This window comes from Bos indicus, chromosome 2, assembly GCF_029378745.1.
Source record: "Bos indicus isolate NIAB-ARS_2022 breed Sahiwal x Tharparkar chromosome 2, NIAB-ARS_B.indTharparkar_mat_pri_1.0, whole genome shotgun sequence".
NCBI classification, from domain to species: Eukaryota; Metazoa; Chordata; class Mammalia; order Artiodactyla; family Bovidae; genus Bos; species Bos indicus.
Genome location: NC_091761.1, coordinates 65499624 through 65519833, shown reverse-complemented (window position 1 = coordinate 65519833; position 20210 = coordinate 65499624). Strand labels below are relative to the sequence as shown.

Here is a 20210-nt window from a genome sequence, read left to right as displayed (position 1 = left end):
CTAGGACAAGATGAACAACTTGCCTTCGGAGGGAAAATATGAAGGATCCTATTTCTCTATGACTGAGGAGGTCATATCTAAGCTGGGTCTTAAAGGAGCAATCTTGTTAATTTTCTTTTCAGAGTGGGAGATAGAAGAAAATGTAAATAGAGAATAGCAAACAATACGTACAAACACTGCATAATATAACATGTTATATTATGTTATTATAATAACAGTTATCAATGAAAAATACCTGTGCCTTTAGGGAAAGGGGTGTAGATAGGTAGATTGTTTCTAGATGAAGGGGACCAGGTTCTCAAAAACTATTACTTGCCTTGTATTGGTCTTTTATTCTATAAGAAACAGAACATCAGTAGAAATTTTCTATCAGGGTAAACAAGAATAGCTTTGATTTTTAAGAAGATAATTATAGTAACATTGGGAAAGCTGAACTGAATCCTGAAAGAACAAAAGAGAATAAGAGCCCCAGTTGTGCTGTAAATGATGTTAGGCCAGACTGAAGATTTCTATCACTATGAGAAAAAACTCAAAGATATCAATAGGTTTCTAACTATCAAATCAGGATGAAAAGGATCTATTATTAATCAAGATACCAAAAATGTATTTTGTCTTATCTTCGAATAGCAAGGGTGGAGTATATATAAAAAATTGTTTTGAATATATTAAACTCAAGAGCCAGAGAATAGGTAGGTGACAGTAGGCAGCTGGAAATGGGGTCAAGGAATTGGGTAGAGATCTAAGCTGTGCCTGCAGATGAAGGTGTGGATGAGATCATCTACAAAAGGTCTTAAATAAGAGAGAATCAAGGACAGTACCCGGGAAATACTGATATTTGAGTAGTAGGCAAAGGAAGGGAGAAGGCAATGGCACCCCACTGCAGTACTGTTGCCCGGAAAATCCCATGGATGGAGGAGCCTGGTAGGCTGCAGTCCATGGGGTCGCTAAGAGTCAGACACGACTGAGCGATTTCACTTTCACTTTCCACTTTCATGCATTGGAGAAGGAAATGGCAACCCACTCCAGTGTTCTTGCCTGGAGAATCCCATGGATGGAGAAGCCTGTCTGTGGGGTAGCACAGAGTCGGACACGACTGAAGTGACTTAGCAGTAGCAGCAGCAGCAGCAGGCAAAGCAAGAAGAACCAGTGACAGTACAGGGGAAAAAATGAACAGTAACAAATAACAAGAATAGCCCATGTTAGGAAGAGAGCCAGCAGAGTAATCTTGTGAAAGAAAGACAAATCAAGAAGGATGAAGACTGCTAGATGTAACTGGATTTAACAAAGAGCTTATCAAAATAAGTTGGCTTTTAAAAGGACAAAGAGGAAAAATAAAACAACAGCTAAAATGCTGAGGAAAGAAGGCAGGACTGTAAGAAGCTTTGTCATTTGCCTGTTGCATCTGGAAGACCTGAAAGCGTATTAAGAGAACAGAATCAATGCAGAGAACTCTGGCCTCTCAGTTCACTGACTTCACCACCTCTGAAGGTGTCTTTTCCATTTTGGCCACAGTCTAGATCTTAGTATCATTATCATCTCTAAATTTCTGAAATGCAAGTACACCCCCTCTCTGATCACAACTTCTTATCCTTCTAGCATACTCCAGCACCTCACTACATCTCTCTTGACTTGCAGTCCACAGGCTAATCTACTTTTTCTCTAGCCAAAACCCATCCCTCCTCACAACACACAGTTTAGATTTGGGCTTCCTTACTCTGCTCATATTTCCTTTTGTCATTCCATCTACCAAAACCCAACTTGGCATGATCCTACCCTAAACTTAACCTATATCCAGAATGCTGATCATACAAATGACACAGAACCGGCTGATAAAACTAAGAATTCATAACTACTATTCCCAAATGGACATAAATATACCTGGCAAGCTGTTGTTTCCCCACTCTGTTCATTTTTACTCTCCACAGTGATGATTTTAAATATTCTCCCCATCACTCAGACTGCACTTTTCCCCTCTATTTCCTGAGCAGTAGAGAAAATGTCATCATGTGTTTCACAAGGAAATCAGGAGCTAACAGTCAGGAAGCCAAACTGACTTTCCTCACCAAATCTATAAAACTGATTCTGCACTTACTTCTTTTTTCTTTTTCAATTTTTTATAATTTAAGAGATCCCCCAACTCCAGTACTCTTGCCTGGAAAATCCCATGGACGGAGGAGCCTGGAAGGCTGCAGTCCATGGGGTCGCTGAGGGTCAGACACCACTGAGCGAATTCACCTTCACCACCATGTATGAAGTAGATCATCTATGCTCTGGATTCCATCCCTCTAGCTTTGTCATCGACCTGTATTATAGTCTGTCTTTCCTGTTACTTTGATCTCTTTTTCTAATAATTCTCTTACATTAGCATTTAAGCATTTAAACATCTCTTCCATCTTATGCCCACAACTTATCTGTTTATTTCTCCTTCCCAATCAAAGCCAAACCTCACGGAAATAATCCTTTCATTTTTCCTGGCCTACTTTTCTGGCCATTCACAATCTAACCTATACTTTAATCCAGGCTCATTAATCCTCTAAAACTGTTCTTATTAAGGTTACAAATAACATCCTTGCAGCTAAAGACAGCAAGTAACGTATGGGCTCTAGATCACCTGATAGCAGCATGCCACACTGTTTATCGCTCTTTCCTGTTTACCCAGCCTAACTATGCCTTTTCAGAATCCTTTGTAGGCTTTCCTCCTCCATCCAAACCTCAATGGTGCATTGACCAAGCTCTGTCCTAGGCCTACCGCTAGAGAATCTTACCCCTTCCAAAGGTCACTAATATCTTCCAAATATTTATCTCCAGTTCTGTCTTGTTTATAAGCTCCAAGAGCCAAATATCTGTATAAATGCAAACCACTTATAATTACTTCTTCAAGGGCTTTCTTTCCACCACATTACAATAGTCTTGAAGTCAAGAAATCCATTTTTCTTATTTAATCTCAGCACTTTAAATAAAGTTGTTTATACATGGTAGTTTTTTTGTTAATGAATAAATTATGAGAAGTGAAGAAAAGATATATAAAGGAAGAAATGCACAGATCAGGCAAAGAGAATTTAAACAGTATCTACCTTTTGGTGCAGGTGGGGACAGTGACTCTGAGCACAGACACAAGGAAGGTATCTGGGTTACTAGATTTGTTCTCTATCCTGAACTTTTATGATTACAGTCACAAAATTTTTTTTAACTGTATAACTAAGCCTTACCCATTTTATAGTATGTAAATTATATCTCAATAAAAAAGGAGCAGGAGGATGAAGGATAGGAACAAACAAGATAAAAAACAGTGCTCTTTCAGATGACACAGGCTTCAACAGGAGAAAAATAGTGTGGGTTTGAATAAAGATGGGAAGTATTTCTAGGTGTGATAATGTGGAGGCAAGAGAAAGTCAATCACATTGATGACTCTGAGATTGAAAAAGTAAATACCAGTTACGTGAAGGAGCTAAAATATTCCTCTTGGTGGGGAGGAAAAAATAATACAGTTAAAGCAAGGCTGGAAGAAGTCACAGAGAAAGAAGAAATTTCTACTGTGAAGAGGCTGAGAGTATTAGTCCTGTAATTAAGTGGCAAAATTACTAAACGAACTAATTTTTTGAAATAAAATGTTATTTATTTTTATAAAAATCATAAAAATATACCTTTGTTGCATATGTAGGTTTTTCTATTGCTTCATCACCAATGAAGAAGTCTAGGTCGTCAACACCTTTCATCACCCTCCTTTGAGCTTGATCTCCCACTTTTGCTGACTCTTTAATAGCAATACCTTTAAAATAGAAGTTATTTATGTATGTAAAAAATTTTATTTTTTTCAAGTGAGACAAATTTTTCACTTGTATTTTTTCATAATAAAGTATTATTACATAGAACATGATCTAGTATATTTAAATTGCTAAATTAAAGCAAAAAGGTCATTAATAAAAAAATGACAAAATTCCTTTAATACAATGAAATCTCAACTTCCACCCAGAAACAAGGCCTCAAATATAAAAAGCCCCCAAAAGAGAAGTACTGCTGTGGGAATGTTTCAGTTTTGTTTGTAAAAACTATGTAAGCTCTATTTTGATCTGAGTAAAACTGTAATTCCACCAAGTCAACATAGGCTTGATGGACAATCAGAAAGAAAAAATTGAAAACCAGTAATAAAAGTAGGTAAATTGCATGGGGAAATATTTTTTAAAAATTTTTTCATATCCTGTTTGCACTACTATGAACTAGCTTACTTTTAACACTGGCATAAGGACCTGTTAAACTTTAATCCACATATACAAAGGGAAATTTCAAATCGTTTAGGTAAAACCCACAGCAATCTCCTTATATAATTTCAAAAAACAGCATACAGTTCTAGACCTAAAACTTATAAATTTCTTAACTAAGTTGTAAATGTCTGAATCCTTCAAATTAAACAGTTCTTCATTCAAAACATCTGCATGGGGACTTTCCTGCTGGTCCTGTGGTTAAGACTCAGGTCTTCTACTGCATGGGTGCAACCTCTGCTCAGATCCTGCATGAGGAGTGGCCAAAAATTTAAAAAAACAAAAACATGCATGCACATAAGCTGATGGGCCATTCAAACAGTTACACTTTCAGTTAATAACAATTTATATCCTTAATAAGGTGTGTAGAAAATACAGAAGAAAATTCTAAATCCAATCAACTTCTAAATGCTGCTTCTCTAGCATAATGCACACAGACATCCAGATGCGTCACTACAAATTTCCTAGAAGACAAAGATTATGAAAATAACTTTGAATCATATCCACAGGTTTTCCAGGTCAAATATCCATGTTCATCAGTGGCAATGATTATATCTGCTCATTATAAAACTACACTTGCAGCATTAAAACTAGTTGAGTAAAAAAAACTCCATAATCAAAAATCTTTTCTTTCATACACAAAAGGATTTTTAACATGCTTCAACCTCTCATAAGAAAGACAATGAAAACTAAAATTGCAAATTTTGGCAGAAAGATGAAATAGAAAAAGAATATAATGGTGATGAGAACCAAAAGTTTAAAATATCAAAAGTATATGGGCTTCGAACTAAGACTTAATACAGCAGTGAAGAATATAAGCAAAAGCAAATCTTGCAAGAATCAGAGTTAACACATCAGGAATCTCCTGAAATAAATGTTTTAATCACAATACAATGCCTTATAAAAAATTACAAATTAAGAGATTGCAAAATCAGCATTTTAAGAGTTGTGTGCCCCCAAAAAGATATGTTTAGGTCCTAATTCTTACTACCTCAGAATGTGACCTTATTTGGAAATAGGGTCTTTCAAGTTAAAATGAGGTTATTAGGATGGGCTACAATCCAATGACTGGTGATCTTATAAAAATACAGAATTTGGGCATATCCATTCACAGAAGAAGAACAATGTGAAGACACATAGGGTTAGCTGTGTGACTGGAGTGATGCACATACAAGCCAAGGAATGCCAAGGATTGTCAGGACACATCAGAAGTTTTAAGAGCCAAGACGATTTCTCCCCTACAGCTGTCAGCAAGATCATGGCCCTGTTGACACCTTGATTTCGGACTTCTTGCTTGCAGTACTACAAGTTTCTGCTGTTTTAAGCCATCTGGTTTTTGGTACTTTGCCTTGGCAGCATTGGGAAACTAATATAAATATACACATGGTATAAAACTAAACTCAAACATAACTAACGTCAAGTACTAGTTTGCAAAAGTACTCTATTTTAGTCAGCAACAGAGCCAATATTTGTCATCAAAATCTTAAACAAACTATCAATATACTGATATGTAAAGTTGGGACAAAAGTGAAAAAAAGCAAATCTGTCCCTCCATGTAGATAACAAATATACTTGAATAAAGGGTAAAAACAACAGTACTACAAATTAACACCACTATATTCCTATGAATAAGTTATTTCATCAGTGTCAGCTAAAAGCCATTCCATGTATTGAAGCATTAGATTTAGGTAATAGCCTAAATTCACAGATAATCAATCCCTAGAAAAAATGTATCAAAAGTTTATCAGAAGTGCACAAGTCAAACAGGTCTGTTTCTAGAGAATGAAAGAAATATATAATAGTTCCCCCTTTAGAGATAATTTTGACACATCTTCACACATTTAACTTTGTTCTTGCCATACATAAACGACAAAACTACTCGTTCATGTCCAATGAGTGCCCAACTGAGTCCAGAGATCTGTAGTTCAGGGAAGTCTAGTAATTTCTACCTTGTTCTCAATATCACAGACTCTGAATCCTAGGCTGCTTTCACTATTCTCTGCATTTTATCTTTCTGTTTCCTTCTCATTTTCATAAATCAGTAAGAATACACAAAAATATTCAGTCACACAAATACTAGTGATACTTCCAAAATTAAACCACCTAGAAGTTAGCACCACCAAGGAATGGCTCAAAAAGTTTGCTGTCTGATATGCTGACGTCTTAACCTGGTGGTAGGTCAGGTAGTTGAGAAATGTGACTATACAATGTGCAAAAGGTGAACCATCTAAATGAGACGTCCAAAATATGTCCATCAAGGACCAGCTACATAGCTCAGGCTAACAAATAAGAGCACAAACAAACCAAGTCTGAGAGTATTTTTTAAAAACATCTGAAAGATAAATTATTGAAACTGGACAGTCAGTTAAAGCGAAGTTAACAAACATAAGACAGAACAAAAATAACCTAAGTAAGGTTATAAAGTATTAGAGAACAGCTGAAGTCTGCATCTCTAAAGATAAGATGCCATCCTTATTCTGAGCCATGGGCTTTTGTTAGGGATGTCAACAAGCACAAGCCCCGCAAAACTCATGAGCACAAACCAAAGGATGGTCTTTGTAGGCGTGTGATGGGAAATGCATTACTTAATAGTAACATACACACATTATTAATAGCAATATCCTCAAAGCAGATTCCCAGCTCATTCATTTTTGTCTTTAAAAGGTATTTGGTAGATTTAGTAAATGAAGAGCTAAAAAGAGATCTGAAATAAATGGTCAGAGGTACAGAAATGAGGCCACATTTGGAACTTGGCAAATCATGTTTATAAAGGACTAAATCTTAAAGAGTGTTGAAATGATTATTTTCTTTTTTACTTTATCAAGAAAAAGATATTAAGTCAGCTTATTTATGACTTAAAAGAAATACTTACAGGAAGGGATGATAAACTGTGGTTCCGTATTTCCAGCATATCCTAATTTTGTATACCTGAAAAACAAAAAGAATTTTATAAGTATTTCACTAATATCTTGGCAATTATGAATTTAATTCTTAGATTTATATTTGTTACAAAGCAAGATTCCATTCTGGGTGAATACTATACAAAATCCCATAGCTTCAATTTATTTAAACATTTCTACTTTCAAAATTATAAGTACCCATAACTTTTATTTGTTATTTGTATTTCAACTGTTTTACAAAACTGCTATCTCTTATAGTACCAAATGGGTGATTAAGCCTCTGATAAAATAATATATAGTTCCATAAGAGGTCAATGATTTTAACAGTGAAACTAGATATGGAAGAAGCAACAAGAGGGAATGTTTTCTTGGATCGAGAGGCTGGTAAGACAGGTGGTCCAGAGAATTTTGGATAGTGTTTTATGACCTAGTCCAGTAAGAGCACACTGAGTGGCCTATAAGCAATATCTCTGCCAGACCTGGGAATGAGCATTCTCAGCACAACAGGACGAAATAGCAGCCTCAAATCACGGTCAAATTTATGACACGAAGGGACCCTGCCAACTGGAAACTGGCAGTTGCCATCTACCTCTACAAAGATTAAATCATGGCCACTGCAGCTGCTGACCTTCAACACCACTGAAAGATTAGGGTGGAGATCAGGAATCAGGCATTCTGTGCTCTGGAAAAACTGGCAGAACAGGCCTTCAGAGAGTTGGATATCTTCAGGAAAAGATTTTATGAGTCCCAATTCCTGCATCTTCTCATACACAAAGAAACACTAATATTGTTAAAGATGATATCTGCTTTGGCTAATAAGAAAAATATTAAAAGTCAAAACTCAGAGTAACTATGGTTCAGACATCCAAAGAAATAACGAGGTGACACAATGGGTGTAATTTCAGGCTAGTCTTTGCATTGCTAACAAGGTGAGTTTTCTGAGACGTGTCAGGCTTGGATGCCATTGGACATTATCAAAACAGTATCTGCTGGCAGCTAGTAACTATAATCTTACTTTTTATAAAGCCAGGCAACTGGCTACCTGGCTACAAGTCATTAAAACTAAGCAGGAATCTATGAAGCTTTAGGGTCTTTCTGTGTCCCCTGTTTCTTCCCAGGTGGGTCAGTGGTAAAGAATTTGCCTCCCAAGGCAGGAATGAGTCAGGAAGACCCCCTGAAGGAGGAAATGGCAACCCACTCCAGTATTCTTGCCTGGAAAATTCCATGGACAGAGGAGCCTGAAGGGCTAGAGTCTATGGGGTCACAAAGAGTCGGACACAACTGAGTAACTGAGTACACACAGCTTTTCATGAGAAACTGCATTTCTAGAAACTGATCCTATAGGGATATTCATAATGTACAAAATAACACAGAATAAGGCGTTTCATTACAATCTTGCTTATAATAGCAAAAGTGAAAATAAAGAGCCATCAAATGAGAAGCTTATTAAATATGTTATGTTTAAACCATAGAATATTAGGTAACTATTAAAAAGTGATTGAAAAAGCTCTTTATGTACAGATATGGAACAAACTCCAAAATGCTTTTGTTAACTGAACAAAATCAAGGTACTGAACAATGTGACATTTGTAAAAAAGTAAAGGGTACAGGTAAAACATATTTCGCTGTATAAGCACAGAATATCTCTGGAAGAGTATTAAGAAATTCATAATTTTGGTTGTCTCTAGAGGACAGAACTAAATAACAGGCAAGGGTAAAAAGTTTTTTTTTAATCACATATTATTTCATACCATTTGAATTCATTACTACTCAAAAAAAAAAGTATAAATTTTATAGTGTTTGCCGTAAAAGATTCAACCTACAGTCTTACAATGGCTTTCCTGGTGGCTCAGCAGTAAAGAATCTGCCTGCCAATGCAGGAGACATGGGTTCAATCCCTGGGTCGGGAAGATCCCCTGTAGAAGAAAATGGCAACCAATCCAGTATTCTTGCCTGGGAAATCCCATGGACAGAGGAGCCTGGCCAGCTACAGTCCAGAGGGTCACTAAAAGAGTTGGACGGGGTTTAGTGACTAATCAACATTAACAAAATAACAACAAGGATGTCTAGAAAAGCGGAGCTTCCACAAGCAGCATGTTGGGGGCTACTTAGGAGACAGCTGGATACTTTTTGGCTATAAGCAGGCTTTAAAAAGAAAGTATTTACATTACAATATTTTGAGAAACACACTCCACAGACAGAGTTTGACTCTATATTCAAACACACTGCTAAACAGGAGGCAGGTAAATTACTGTGATATTCTTGGATTTTAATAGTTTCAGCATAAATATTTTTTAATATTGGGAAGATCTCTTTGGAGTACATTTTAGCCCCCAAATTAAGTTCAAGATCTGAAAGTGCTAAACAAACTAAAACATTAAAAATAAGGGGAGAACATAAACTGTTCACAATGTGATACTGCTCCACTGACCAAATCTCTACAAAGATTCCATACTGTATACGTTATAAAAATAAATAAAACTTCTTTGCAGGACATACAAAAGACCCCCTTTAATATTTGGCTCCTGACAACCTTTTCCAGCAGCCCTGACACCACACCACACTACCAAACCATAAAAATACTAACAATTTCCAAAAAGACCAACTCATGCCATGCCAAAGAGCCACTATCAACACTGTTCCGGGTTAAATGCCACTGCTTTTATAAGAAAACTTTCACAACCTCCCACATAGTTGATTACCTCTGCCCTTGTGAGTACAAGTATTGTTTACTAATAATTCCTAAGCCTTAATTCCTTCATTTGTAAAATAAAGAGCAGTAACTTATGACTGTTAAGGGTATTTAATAGGAGAACAAGGTAAACCATTAAGCACAGCACCTGGCATAAAGGACACACTTAATACATGTCAACTCTAATTACTCTGTCCATGCATTCTCTCCAAAATTTCCATTCCCCAATAATCAGATACAGGCCATGCAGATAACTGAACTTCTAAATACTTATCAGTTCACTTCAGTTGCTCAGTTGTGTCTGACTCTTTGCGACCCCATGAACTGTAGCACATCAGGCCTCCCTGTCCATCACCAACTCCCGGAGTCCACCAAACCCATGTCATGTCCACTGAGTCGGTTATGCCATCCAACCATCTCATCCTCTGTCATCCCCTTTTCTTCCTGCCCCCAATCCCTCCCAGCATCAGTGTCTTTTCAAATGAATCAGCTCTTCGCATCAGGTGGCCAAAGTATTGGAGTTACAGCTTCAACATCAGTCCTTCCAATGAACACCCAGGACTGATCTCCTTTAGGATGGACTGGTTGGATCTGCTTACAGTCCAAGGGCTCTCAAGTCTTCTCCAACAGCACAGTTCAAAAGCATCAATTCTTTGGCTTATCACTATGATACAAATTATCCCTGTATTCATAAATGAAAGTTAGTCTGTAGAAGGTTTTTCAGATTAGTGCTTGTATCTATTTTTTCAACCCTTTCACTGTCTTTTTTTTTTTTTTAAAGACAAGAAGTGGATTTATTTAGAGAGAAACATACTCCACAGACAGAGTGTGAGCCATCTCATAAGGCAAGACTAGTCTTGGGAAAAACATACTTCACAGACAAGAGTGTGGGTTGTCACAGAGGGCTAATGCCCACACTTTTTATACTTCCAAATCAGTCTCTTCTTAATGTAAAACCTTCAACTGTGGTAGAATAGAACTCCTGTAATAGATGGAGGTCAGCATGATTGAACCACTTGCTCACACCCTCTGGTTTCGGTACAAAAAAATTAGAATTATTCAAACACACAAAACCACCATCAACTAACATGAATAATCTGTTCCCACTAAACTCACTAAAACTAACAGTAACCTACTTGAAGTAAAAGGGTATGTGTGTGTGCTCAGTCATTTTGTGACCCCACAGATGGTAGCCTGGCAGGCTCCTCTGTCCATGGAATTTTGGAGGCAAAAATATTGGAGTGGGTTGCCATTTCCTACTCCAGGGGATACACCCAACCCAGGGAATCGAACCCACCTCTCTTATACCTCCTGCATTGGCAGGCAGATTCTTTACTGCACCACCTAGGAAGCAGTACTGGATAAAGTAGAGGCTACCATGACACTGAAAGGAAGAGAGCCAACAGTATACCTTGTCCCACCCCATCCACAGTGGGAAAAAAGAACTACTTTAACCTTATCAAAACAAAGACTTGGTTAAACCAAGTCAGTCTAAAGCTGCCTGAGGCTATAAAACCCTAAAAGACACTACTGTCTTACCAACACAGTGGCAAAATGAATACTAATTATTCTTTCATCCAGTCCCTTCCATTTTATTCCCAAAGCTGTTCAAGCAATTATATACAACAGTACCCTAACAGAACAGAAAGACTTCCTTCCAGTTCTATGACCCTCACAAAGGAGGATAATCTCCCTGAAAAGTCACTGCCTAACAAAAATCTTCAAATGAGGCTCTATGACCCACAAGATTAGAACTTGTTTCTGCGTCTATAAAATGAGCCACTGTAAATAGTTCGTAAAGTACCTTGTAGATAAAAAATTATGACTCTGACTCCTTCAGCTAAGTATTAAGATTCTCCAAAATAATCCTCAATTCAACTTTAAAAGTGTCTCCCATCACTTACTTCCACGAACCCAACTCAAAGCCCACTGTACCTATTCCTCATTTTCCCCTACATGACTTGCACGTTCTCCCTCACATATTATCTGTGCTCTCACTGCACCCTCTCAAAAACCTCAGATCACAGCTTAAGAGTCTTTCATGAAGCCTTTCCTAATCATTTTAAGAGTCATCCTTTCTTTCAATAAACTTCTCTCAACCACTTGATGAACATATATATATAAGCCTATGTTATTTTTATGTGTGTAATACCATTTCCCAAGAATAACAGTAAGAAACTTGAAGTAGAAACCACATTACCGTAAGAAACTTCCATTTAACAAGTTCACCAGGTAAATCAATACTCTATTCCTGATCAAAGTAAAATTCCCTAGGTTGAGCATATTCAGCAATAATCTACTCTCAAAACAAACACTGAAAGAAGGATATAATAAACTTAATACAAAAGTCAAGACATAATCAAAACAAGTATGTTCTTCCCCCAAACATGAAGGTAACTACAGATAATATATCAACTATATGGATACACCATAACATTTAATCATTTCTATTAAATTTAAAACAAATCTAGCAAAATAATTTTTTAACTGGGGGAATGGGGGGAACAGCAGCCAAATATATTTACTAATGTTCTACTTGGAGTAGGAAATGGCAACCCACTCCAGTAGGAGCCTGGGGGGCTACAGTCCTGGGGGATCCTGGGGGGCTACAGTCCATGGGGTGGCAAACGGTAGGACATGACTGAGCAACTGAACACACATACACAATGTTCTACTGCCCTGGATTTAAATAATACCCCAAAGAACAAAATCTTCTAGTCTAGATACACCAGATAAGAGACCACTATATAATAATACTTGAGATTATCATAGAGGACAATATTTACACCCATTTTTAAGAAATGTAAGGGGAAATGTCCTAGTTTACGTAATTTTACAAGTTGTTTAGCTTCTAAAAAGCTTTCCAACCCTTTACATATCAATGCATACAAGATACAGTAGTATTTGTAGAGCACATATAAATAAACTGGAGGGGATTTGAGAATATAGCTATAAGAGGTTTGCTTTAAAACTTCACTTAAATTTTCTTTATATTAATATAAGAAAAAAAACAAGAAAGACTTTAAATACTAAATTTGTTTAGAGCTTTCAAATATAAACTAGCTTTTCATTAACCTAACTTAATATTAAAATATTATCAGGTTTTACATTTGAAATGACTGATTTAAGGTATTTTTTACAATGAGCTGTCAAAATTCTCCAGTCACCAGAGAAGAAACACTGTATAAGTAGATGGCAGAAGAGCTTCTCTCATTTTTTTTCTTACTCAAAAAAACTCTTCTCTCACAATTAATTCAATTTTTATAGTAAAGGAAACATTTCAAATCAAACTTTTTCATATTAAGAATTTCTCTGGACCCAATACAAAGTTAAAAGTTTGAAAAAAAATAATTTCTCTAGGCATACACACGTTCTTCTCTTAGTTATAATACTGTTCCTTAGACTTAAAAACAAATACTGACCAAATAGCACAGTAAACCATTTCTAACCTTACATTTACAAGGCAAATTTTTGTTTTGAATTCATATATTCTGTCAGTACACTTTATTTTTCCACAGCCCTTGCAATTTTCTACTAAGTTTTTGGGGTGTTCAAAAAGTCACTTATATAATTAAGCATATTGGGAAAATAACAGTTAACTAAATTATACTAAATTTCAAACATTCACACACATACACACACCAAATCTTTCTAAACTTCCCTTGTAACAGGGAAGAACAAATCTGACTCCATATTAGAGCTGTTCCTTTTATATACTTTATTAACCTTTGTGCTTTGTTTCCTATGCTTAGTCATGCTAGCTCCGCACTTTTGTAAAAATAAAAAAACATTGCCTATAATCTGAAATACACAGGATAACAGATTCTCAAGGCTTCTTTGACCTTTTAGAGTATAATACCTCCTTATTCATACAGAGATAAAAAGTTGCAGAAATCTTTGGTCTTCAAGGCTTACAGAAATAACCTGACGTATGTGAACAGTTGCCAACATACCACTCCATCGTTTTGCCTTTAAAAGTGCTTTGCTGAAACCTTTCAAGGAGTTAAGGGTTTGGGAGGCACAAGGTACCAGTCTCCTTGCATGGCCCTGCAATAAACCTTTCTCTGCTCCAAACTCAATGTTTCGGTTCATTTGGCCTCACTGCTCAGTAACACCTTCAGGAAAAAAATCTTCCTTCAGACAGACATGAGATTAAATAGCTTGGATTTTTCTTAAATTTGCCATCTGGATAACATTATTTGGTACACGACTCAGACATGGGTCAAACTTGCACAACAACAAGCTATTTACTGAAATCCACCTACAGACCCATGTGATTGCTATCAAAATTCCAACAATTTTGGGGGGAGAAATGGAAAATCTATTCTAAAATTCACATGCAATCTCAACAGCTAAAACGATCCTGAAAAAGAACAAAGTTGGAGGTCTCACACTTCCTGATTTCAAACTTAAAAATTTACAGTAACCAAAACTGTGTGGCCTGACAGACATATAGACCAACTGGAATAGAACAAAGCCTGGAAATAAACCCTGCCATATACAGTTGAATAATTTTTGACAAGGGTGCCAAAACTATTCAGTGAAACGACAGTCTTTTCAAGAAATGGTGCTAAGAAAACTGGACTTTAATCTTATACCACATACAACTCAAAATAAATCAAAGACCTACATGTAAACACTAAAACTAGAAGGTGATGACAACAAGGCAAAGAAAGGAAGAGGAAATAAGGGAAGGAAAGGTAAAAGACAATAACCACTTAAGAAAAAGAAATGTAAATGGCTACAAACAAAAAGATGCTCAACTCCACAGGGCTTAAAAAAAGCAAATTAAAAGTACACTGAGATAAAATTTCATACATTTCTAGTTGAAATGACAGAAAATCAAAATCATTTGTAAATAGCCACTTTGGAAAACAGTTAAACATTCATTTACCATATGATCCAGCGATCCGACTTCTAGGTATACACCCAAGAAAAATAAAAACATATGCCCACACAAAGATATGTGCACATTTGTTCACAAGAGCATTATTAGTGATGGCCCAAAACTGGAAGCAAAGCATATATTCATCAACAAGAGAACAACAACAAAAAAAAAGGTTGGTTAATTCATACACACGAAAATTATTCTATTAATATGAAGAATCAGGAAAATGTAACCCATTTTCCAAGGAAAAGACACTCAACAGAAGATGAAATAATCCAATGTTAGAATTATCAGATAAAGCCATGAAAGCAGCTGTGACTACCACAATGAAGTAGTAATGACTGATGATAAATAGCAAAGAAACTCTAAAACTGTAAAAAGAGCAAATGGAAATAACAGAACTGAAAAATGCAATGCCAGGTACAAAAAGTTCTCTGAATGAGCAAAGCAAAACAGAGGCAACACAGGAAATAATCAATGAACTTGAAGGCAGATCAGTAAAAATTATAAAATCTGAAAAGAGAGAGGAAAAATATTAAAAAGATAGACACAAAGAGAAAAGAACAGACCTCAGAGACTTAGGGAACAAAAAATGAAAGGTGACACAATGAAGTTCCTGAACGGTGGGGAGGAGGAGGCTGGGAGGGAAGTGGGTAGGAGAGAGGGAGGGGAGAAACAGAAAAAACACAAAGAAACCTTAGGGATGTCATAATTAAACTACTAAAAATCAAAGATAAAGAAAAATCTTAAAAGCAGCCAGAGAAAAAGGCCCCAATAACAGGAACAAAAAATTCAAATTACCAGCACCTTATTATGAGAAACTATGGAAGTCAAAAAATAGTGAAGTAATATTCCTTAAGTCTGAAAGAGGTACAAAAATAGTCAACCCAGAAATCTTTAAGAGCAAAAATATCCTTCAACAATGAAAGTGAAATAAAGAAAAAAAAAAAAAAGAAAGTGAAATAAAGACATTTTTCTAGTTAAAAGAAAACCCATTGCCATTAAAACCTGAGCTAAAGAAAGTTCTTCAGGCTGAGGGGAAATGACACCAGAGGGGAAACTGTGGTATTAATGAAAAACATTAGAAATGGTAAACAGGTAAATGAGACTTTTTTCTGCTTAATTTTTGACATACTTTTGAGTATTTAAAGCAAAAATTAAATTGTATTGTGGGGTTACATATGTAGATGTAACACCTATGATAACTACACCATGAGGTAGAGGGAGTGGCAAGAGAGTTAGTATTGATAAATCTACCGAGACACAAGGGTTCTACTCTGCTTAAGTTTTATTCACACTAAGTAAAAAATAAAATGGCATACCCAAATCCAACTATACTGTTACATTAAATGTAATAGACTATATTCTCCAATTAAAGGGGATAGACAATCAGTACAGATGAAAGAAAAAGGAAGAGAAGAAAGGAAGAAAGAGAGAGAGAGAGGGAGCCCCAACTATATATTGTCTGCATGGTACACACTTTAAATATGAAGATGGAGAATGAAAAAAGATGGATGAAAGTGGCTATATTAACATCGAATGAAACTTTTAAGAAAAAGAGTAATACCAAAGGTAAGAGAAATTTTATGATAATATAGCAATAAATTCATCAAGAAGACATAACAGTCTTAAATGCACATGCCTATTAACAGTTAAATGTCAAGCATGGATTAACAGGGGCTTCCCTTGTGGCTCAGCTGGTAAAGAATCCACCTGCAACGGGGGAGACCTGAGATTGATCCCTGAGTTGGGACAATCCCCTGGAGAAGGGAAAGACTACCCACTCCAGTATTCTGGCCTGGAGAATTCCATGGACTGTATAGTCCATGGGGTCACAAAGAGTTGGACACAACTGAGCCTTGCACACACATACATGGATTAACAGTACAAAAAACCAAGGCTCTGCTTTTTAGAACACCTCAATGAATTTCACTGATTTGAAGACCTCCTCAACAAGCTATGTATGATCTGATGCCTATTTACCTTCTCAGACTCATCTAGATACCCACAGTTCACTTTCTTAATTCTCAACTCCTGCAATACACTCTGTTATGTCTGAAGCAGAAAGAAATAACTATTATAAAGTCTTGAAAATTGTATTTGGGAACAGAAACATAAATCCTAGCACTTATAAATGCTCCATCCTCTTTTCATTGTTGTTTTTGTTTTATCCTAATCATTTGTTTCTTCAAAGGTCCTTTTCAAATCTTCCATTTTCATTAGTCCTTTTGGACACATTTGATTTTCACAGCATGATTCCCAGGCAAAATCAGGAAGAGTCCTAAAGCCTTCCAACTTGCTATGTCTTAATAAATGGTGTGTGTGTATGTATGTGCCTGTGCATGTACGTGAGTCTGTATTTTAGTATTAATTACATTACACTGTTACTTTAAAATGTCTCAAAAATACTTTCAAACCTAGTTCTAAACAGGGAAAAATACATGTTGTGAATACTCTGATATTTTCATGTCAAGTATTTTTGTCAACTACAAACAAAAATTTACATATACATGTAGAGTAGAAATAAAATTACACATCAAGAATAATTCTATTATATATTGCTAGAATATATATACACGGTTTCTTCTGAAAGTCTACAAAAGAAATAGTAAAGTCTGATTACCCACAGATAGCAGGATGTCAGAATTTTGTTTTTCAAATTAACACTTGTCTTAAATAGTATAACCATACACATAAATTATTTTTAAAAGAATTTCTGAATAGGTAACATGAGCACATGATAAAAAATTTAATAAATAAAACAGGAAGTACTAAAGTTAGTATCTTTACCACACAAAAAGGTTCCCTACAAGGCTGATCTACTAACCAGTCTGTTGCTACCAAGAGTCAATCATTTATGTATTCCAGAGATATTTCACACACAGACAGGCATATATATTACTTTAATTTAAAACATGTCACTGGGTTACCTGGGTAGTGAAATAATGATTCTTTTTCTTTAAGCTTTCCTATACTTAGAAAAAGAAAGTGTCATTTCTAAATGGTTTTTAAAGAGACCATAAAATGAAAAAGACAAAGCTATACTAAGTTTATGAAACTGATAAGGGCAATATAATACTCAGAAAAATTAAACCAAATTTTTTCCTTTGTGGCCCAGGGAAGCAAGTTGAATATACAGAAAAATCTCCCTGGACTGCAGTAGCAATGAGAAAAAATCTACAATGCTGGTTTTGAGCAACAAGGTTAGAAATTGCTTATGAGAAAGGAATACAATAAAAGAGTTCAAAAGCACTTCTGAAATTATATCAAAGTGACTAGAAGAGCAGTAATGGTAATGTAATCAAGTCGGGAGTGAGGGAAGACCTGGACTGATAGAAATGAACAGCAAAAAAAAAAAAAAATTTATACAAAAAATGGTTAATTTATTGTAGTCCTAAATGCTTCTGGGCAGGGGAAAAGTGGGCTTGAGGAGAGTCATTTATAATGTTCTCTTATTCTTAAAAAACAAAGAGATGAAACAAATATAAAAATTTACCAGGTAATGATTCTAATAAATAGGGGTATATGTTATATTATTCACTGTATCTTTCTAAAAGGAATAAATTTATGAAAGAATATTTTTAAATAGTAAAATCAGTGATGCTTGTAATATAAAAGCAGTAGCACCCCACATGTTGGGTATTACTTTTAATTCTACAAATTCATGTTTCCTTATTAAAAACATTAGTTGACAAAAAGTACTTTTTTTTACTTAATACAATGGTTCACTTTTCTTTTTGTTTTGAAAAACATATCACAGCAAAAACTACTTAAAGATCTCAATTAGTTGCTGACATCAAACCATTAAATGAGAATATTAAAGAGAATCTTTGAAAAAAATCACATTTCAAAAATGAAATGGATAGAAAGCTAGGACAAAAATCATTCCAGAAAAGAATAAACTGAATTTATTATACTAAGTATGGTGTACTTGATTCTATAGACTACATAAAGGAAAAACAGCAGTAGAGTTTTAACTTTAAATGTTGCAACAATTTTAAACCATACAACAAAACAAATAAAAGACCCTAGACCCTAGAACTTTAGAGTGCAAAGAACCTTAATAACAGTACAATCCATTTTCCAAAATTTTTTGGTAGTGAGAACCATTAATTTAAAGTTGAAAGAATTTTACCTCAGTACGAATGATCAGCTTCCACCCTTAATATGTTATAAAAACAAAGTAAAGCGTACACATAGAGATTTTTTACAAAATAACAAATGATTTTCAAATTTTAAATGAAAAAAGAGGTATACAAATGAATCCCAATGTCAAATTTCATAATACGTCAATTCTCAGCTTAGCTATAGTTTTCTTTATACTTGTAGTGTTAAGGAACTTTCAGAAGAAGGTAGTATCTAGTTAACAGGAAATGTTAGCTATAAAGATAACCAGCAATTATTTAAAGAGCATTTCCAATCTCCTCCAATGCTCTTCTCACTACATGAAAGTCACTATTTAACCTGACACAAAAACACGTACAAGACCGCTGACTGGAAGAATCTGGACTCCTAAATATCAACAGAAATATTCTTTCAATTCTTCTAGAGCTAAAACTTAATACCTTTACACTAGTAGGGAGGTAAGAACATGGACCATAAAATCAAAAAGTTATGAGTGAAATGTCCACCATTTACTGTCTTATGATTATAAACTTTACTCCTAAGACTGTATTCCTAATACACATTGCAAATGTGTATTAAGTCCTCTGAGTCTAACACAAAAATCATTTTTATAGTCCTAGATTCTAAGGCTAGTTTTACTCTTGGGTTCAACAGTTTCTTTCTGTGTTTTATGCCATCATTAATGAGGAAGGACTTTTTAAATGCATCAATTGTTTATCTTCAAATTGCAGCTTAACAAATATGCTCTTCATTTTAAAGTTATATGTAATTAGACATCATTTCCTTAATTGAGCTGTCCTGTATAAACCAACAATTGTCAGTTTTATTATGTTAAATACAATATATGTCCTTATAATATTCGTGAGGCTAAATAAATAATTCTATGCTATGTAATTTACATGTGGTTCCAGTTAGTAAAATCAATGAACTGGTCACAAAGACCTCCCTATATATTTCATATTTGTTCAAAGTTAGCAGTTCTGGGACATTCCTGGCAGTCCAATGGTTAAGAATTCAGCTTTCAATGCAGGGTACTTGGGGTTAGATCACTGATCAGGGAATTAAGACCCCAGATGCAGAGGGCAACTCTGCCTGGACACTGCAACTAGAGGAACCCTCTTGGGCCGTAACTAGGGAAAGCCTGTGCCCTGCAAGGAAGACCCAGCACAGTCCTGCGTCCCTCACCAAAAAATGCAGTTCTAAAGTAGAAATTTAGGACTTTCCTGGTTGTACAGTGGATAGGAGTCCACCTGCCAATGCAGGGGACATCACTTAGATCCCTGGTCCAGAAGGATTCCACATGCCACAAGCAACTTAAGCCCGTGCACCACAACTACTGAGCCCAC

At 35.6% G+C, this 20210-nt stretch overlaps 1 protein-coding gene across 1 annotated transcript in view; it reads right to left on the bottom strand.

The window, feature by feature from the left end:
* Window positions 1-20210, bottom strand: part of ACTR3 (actin related protein 3) — a 47475-nt gene that overhangs the window by 17371 nt on the left and 9894 nt on the right. Inside the window, exons 2-3 of the mRNA XM_070768697.1 lie at window positions 7132-7187; window positions 3645-3769 (exon numbers count right to left, since the gene is read on the bottom strand). Coding sequence (XP_070624798.1) covers window positions 3645-3769; window positions 7132-7187 — 181 coding nt within the window. The remainder of the gene's footprint in view (window positions 1-3644; window positions 3770-7131; window positions 7188-20210) is intronic.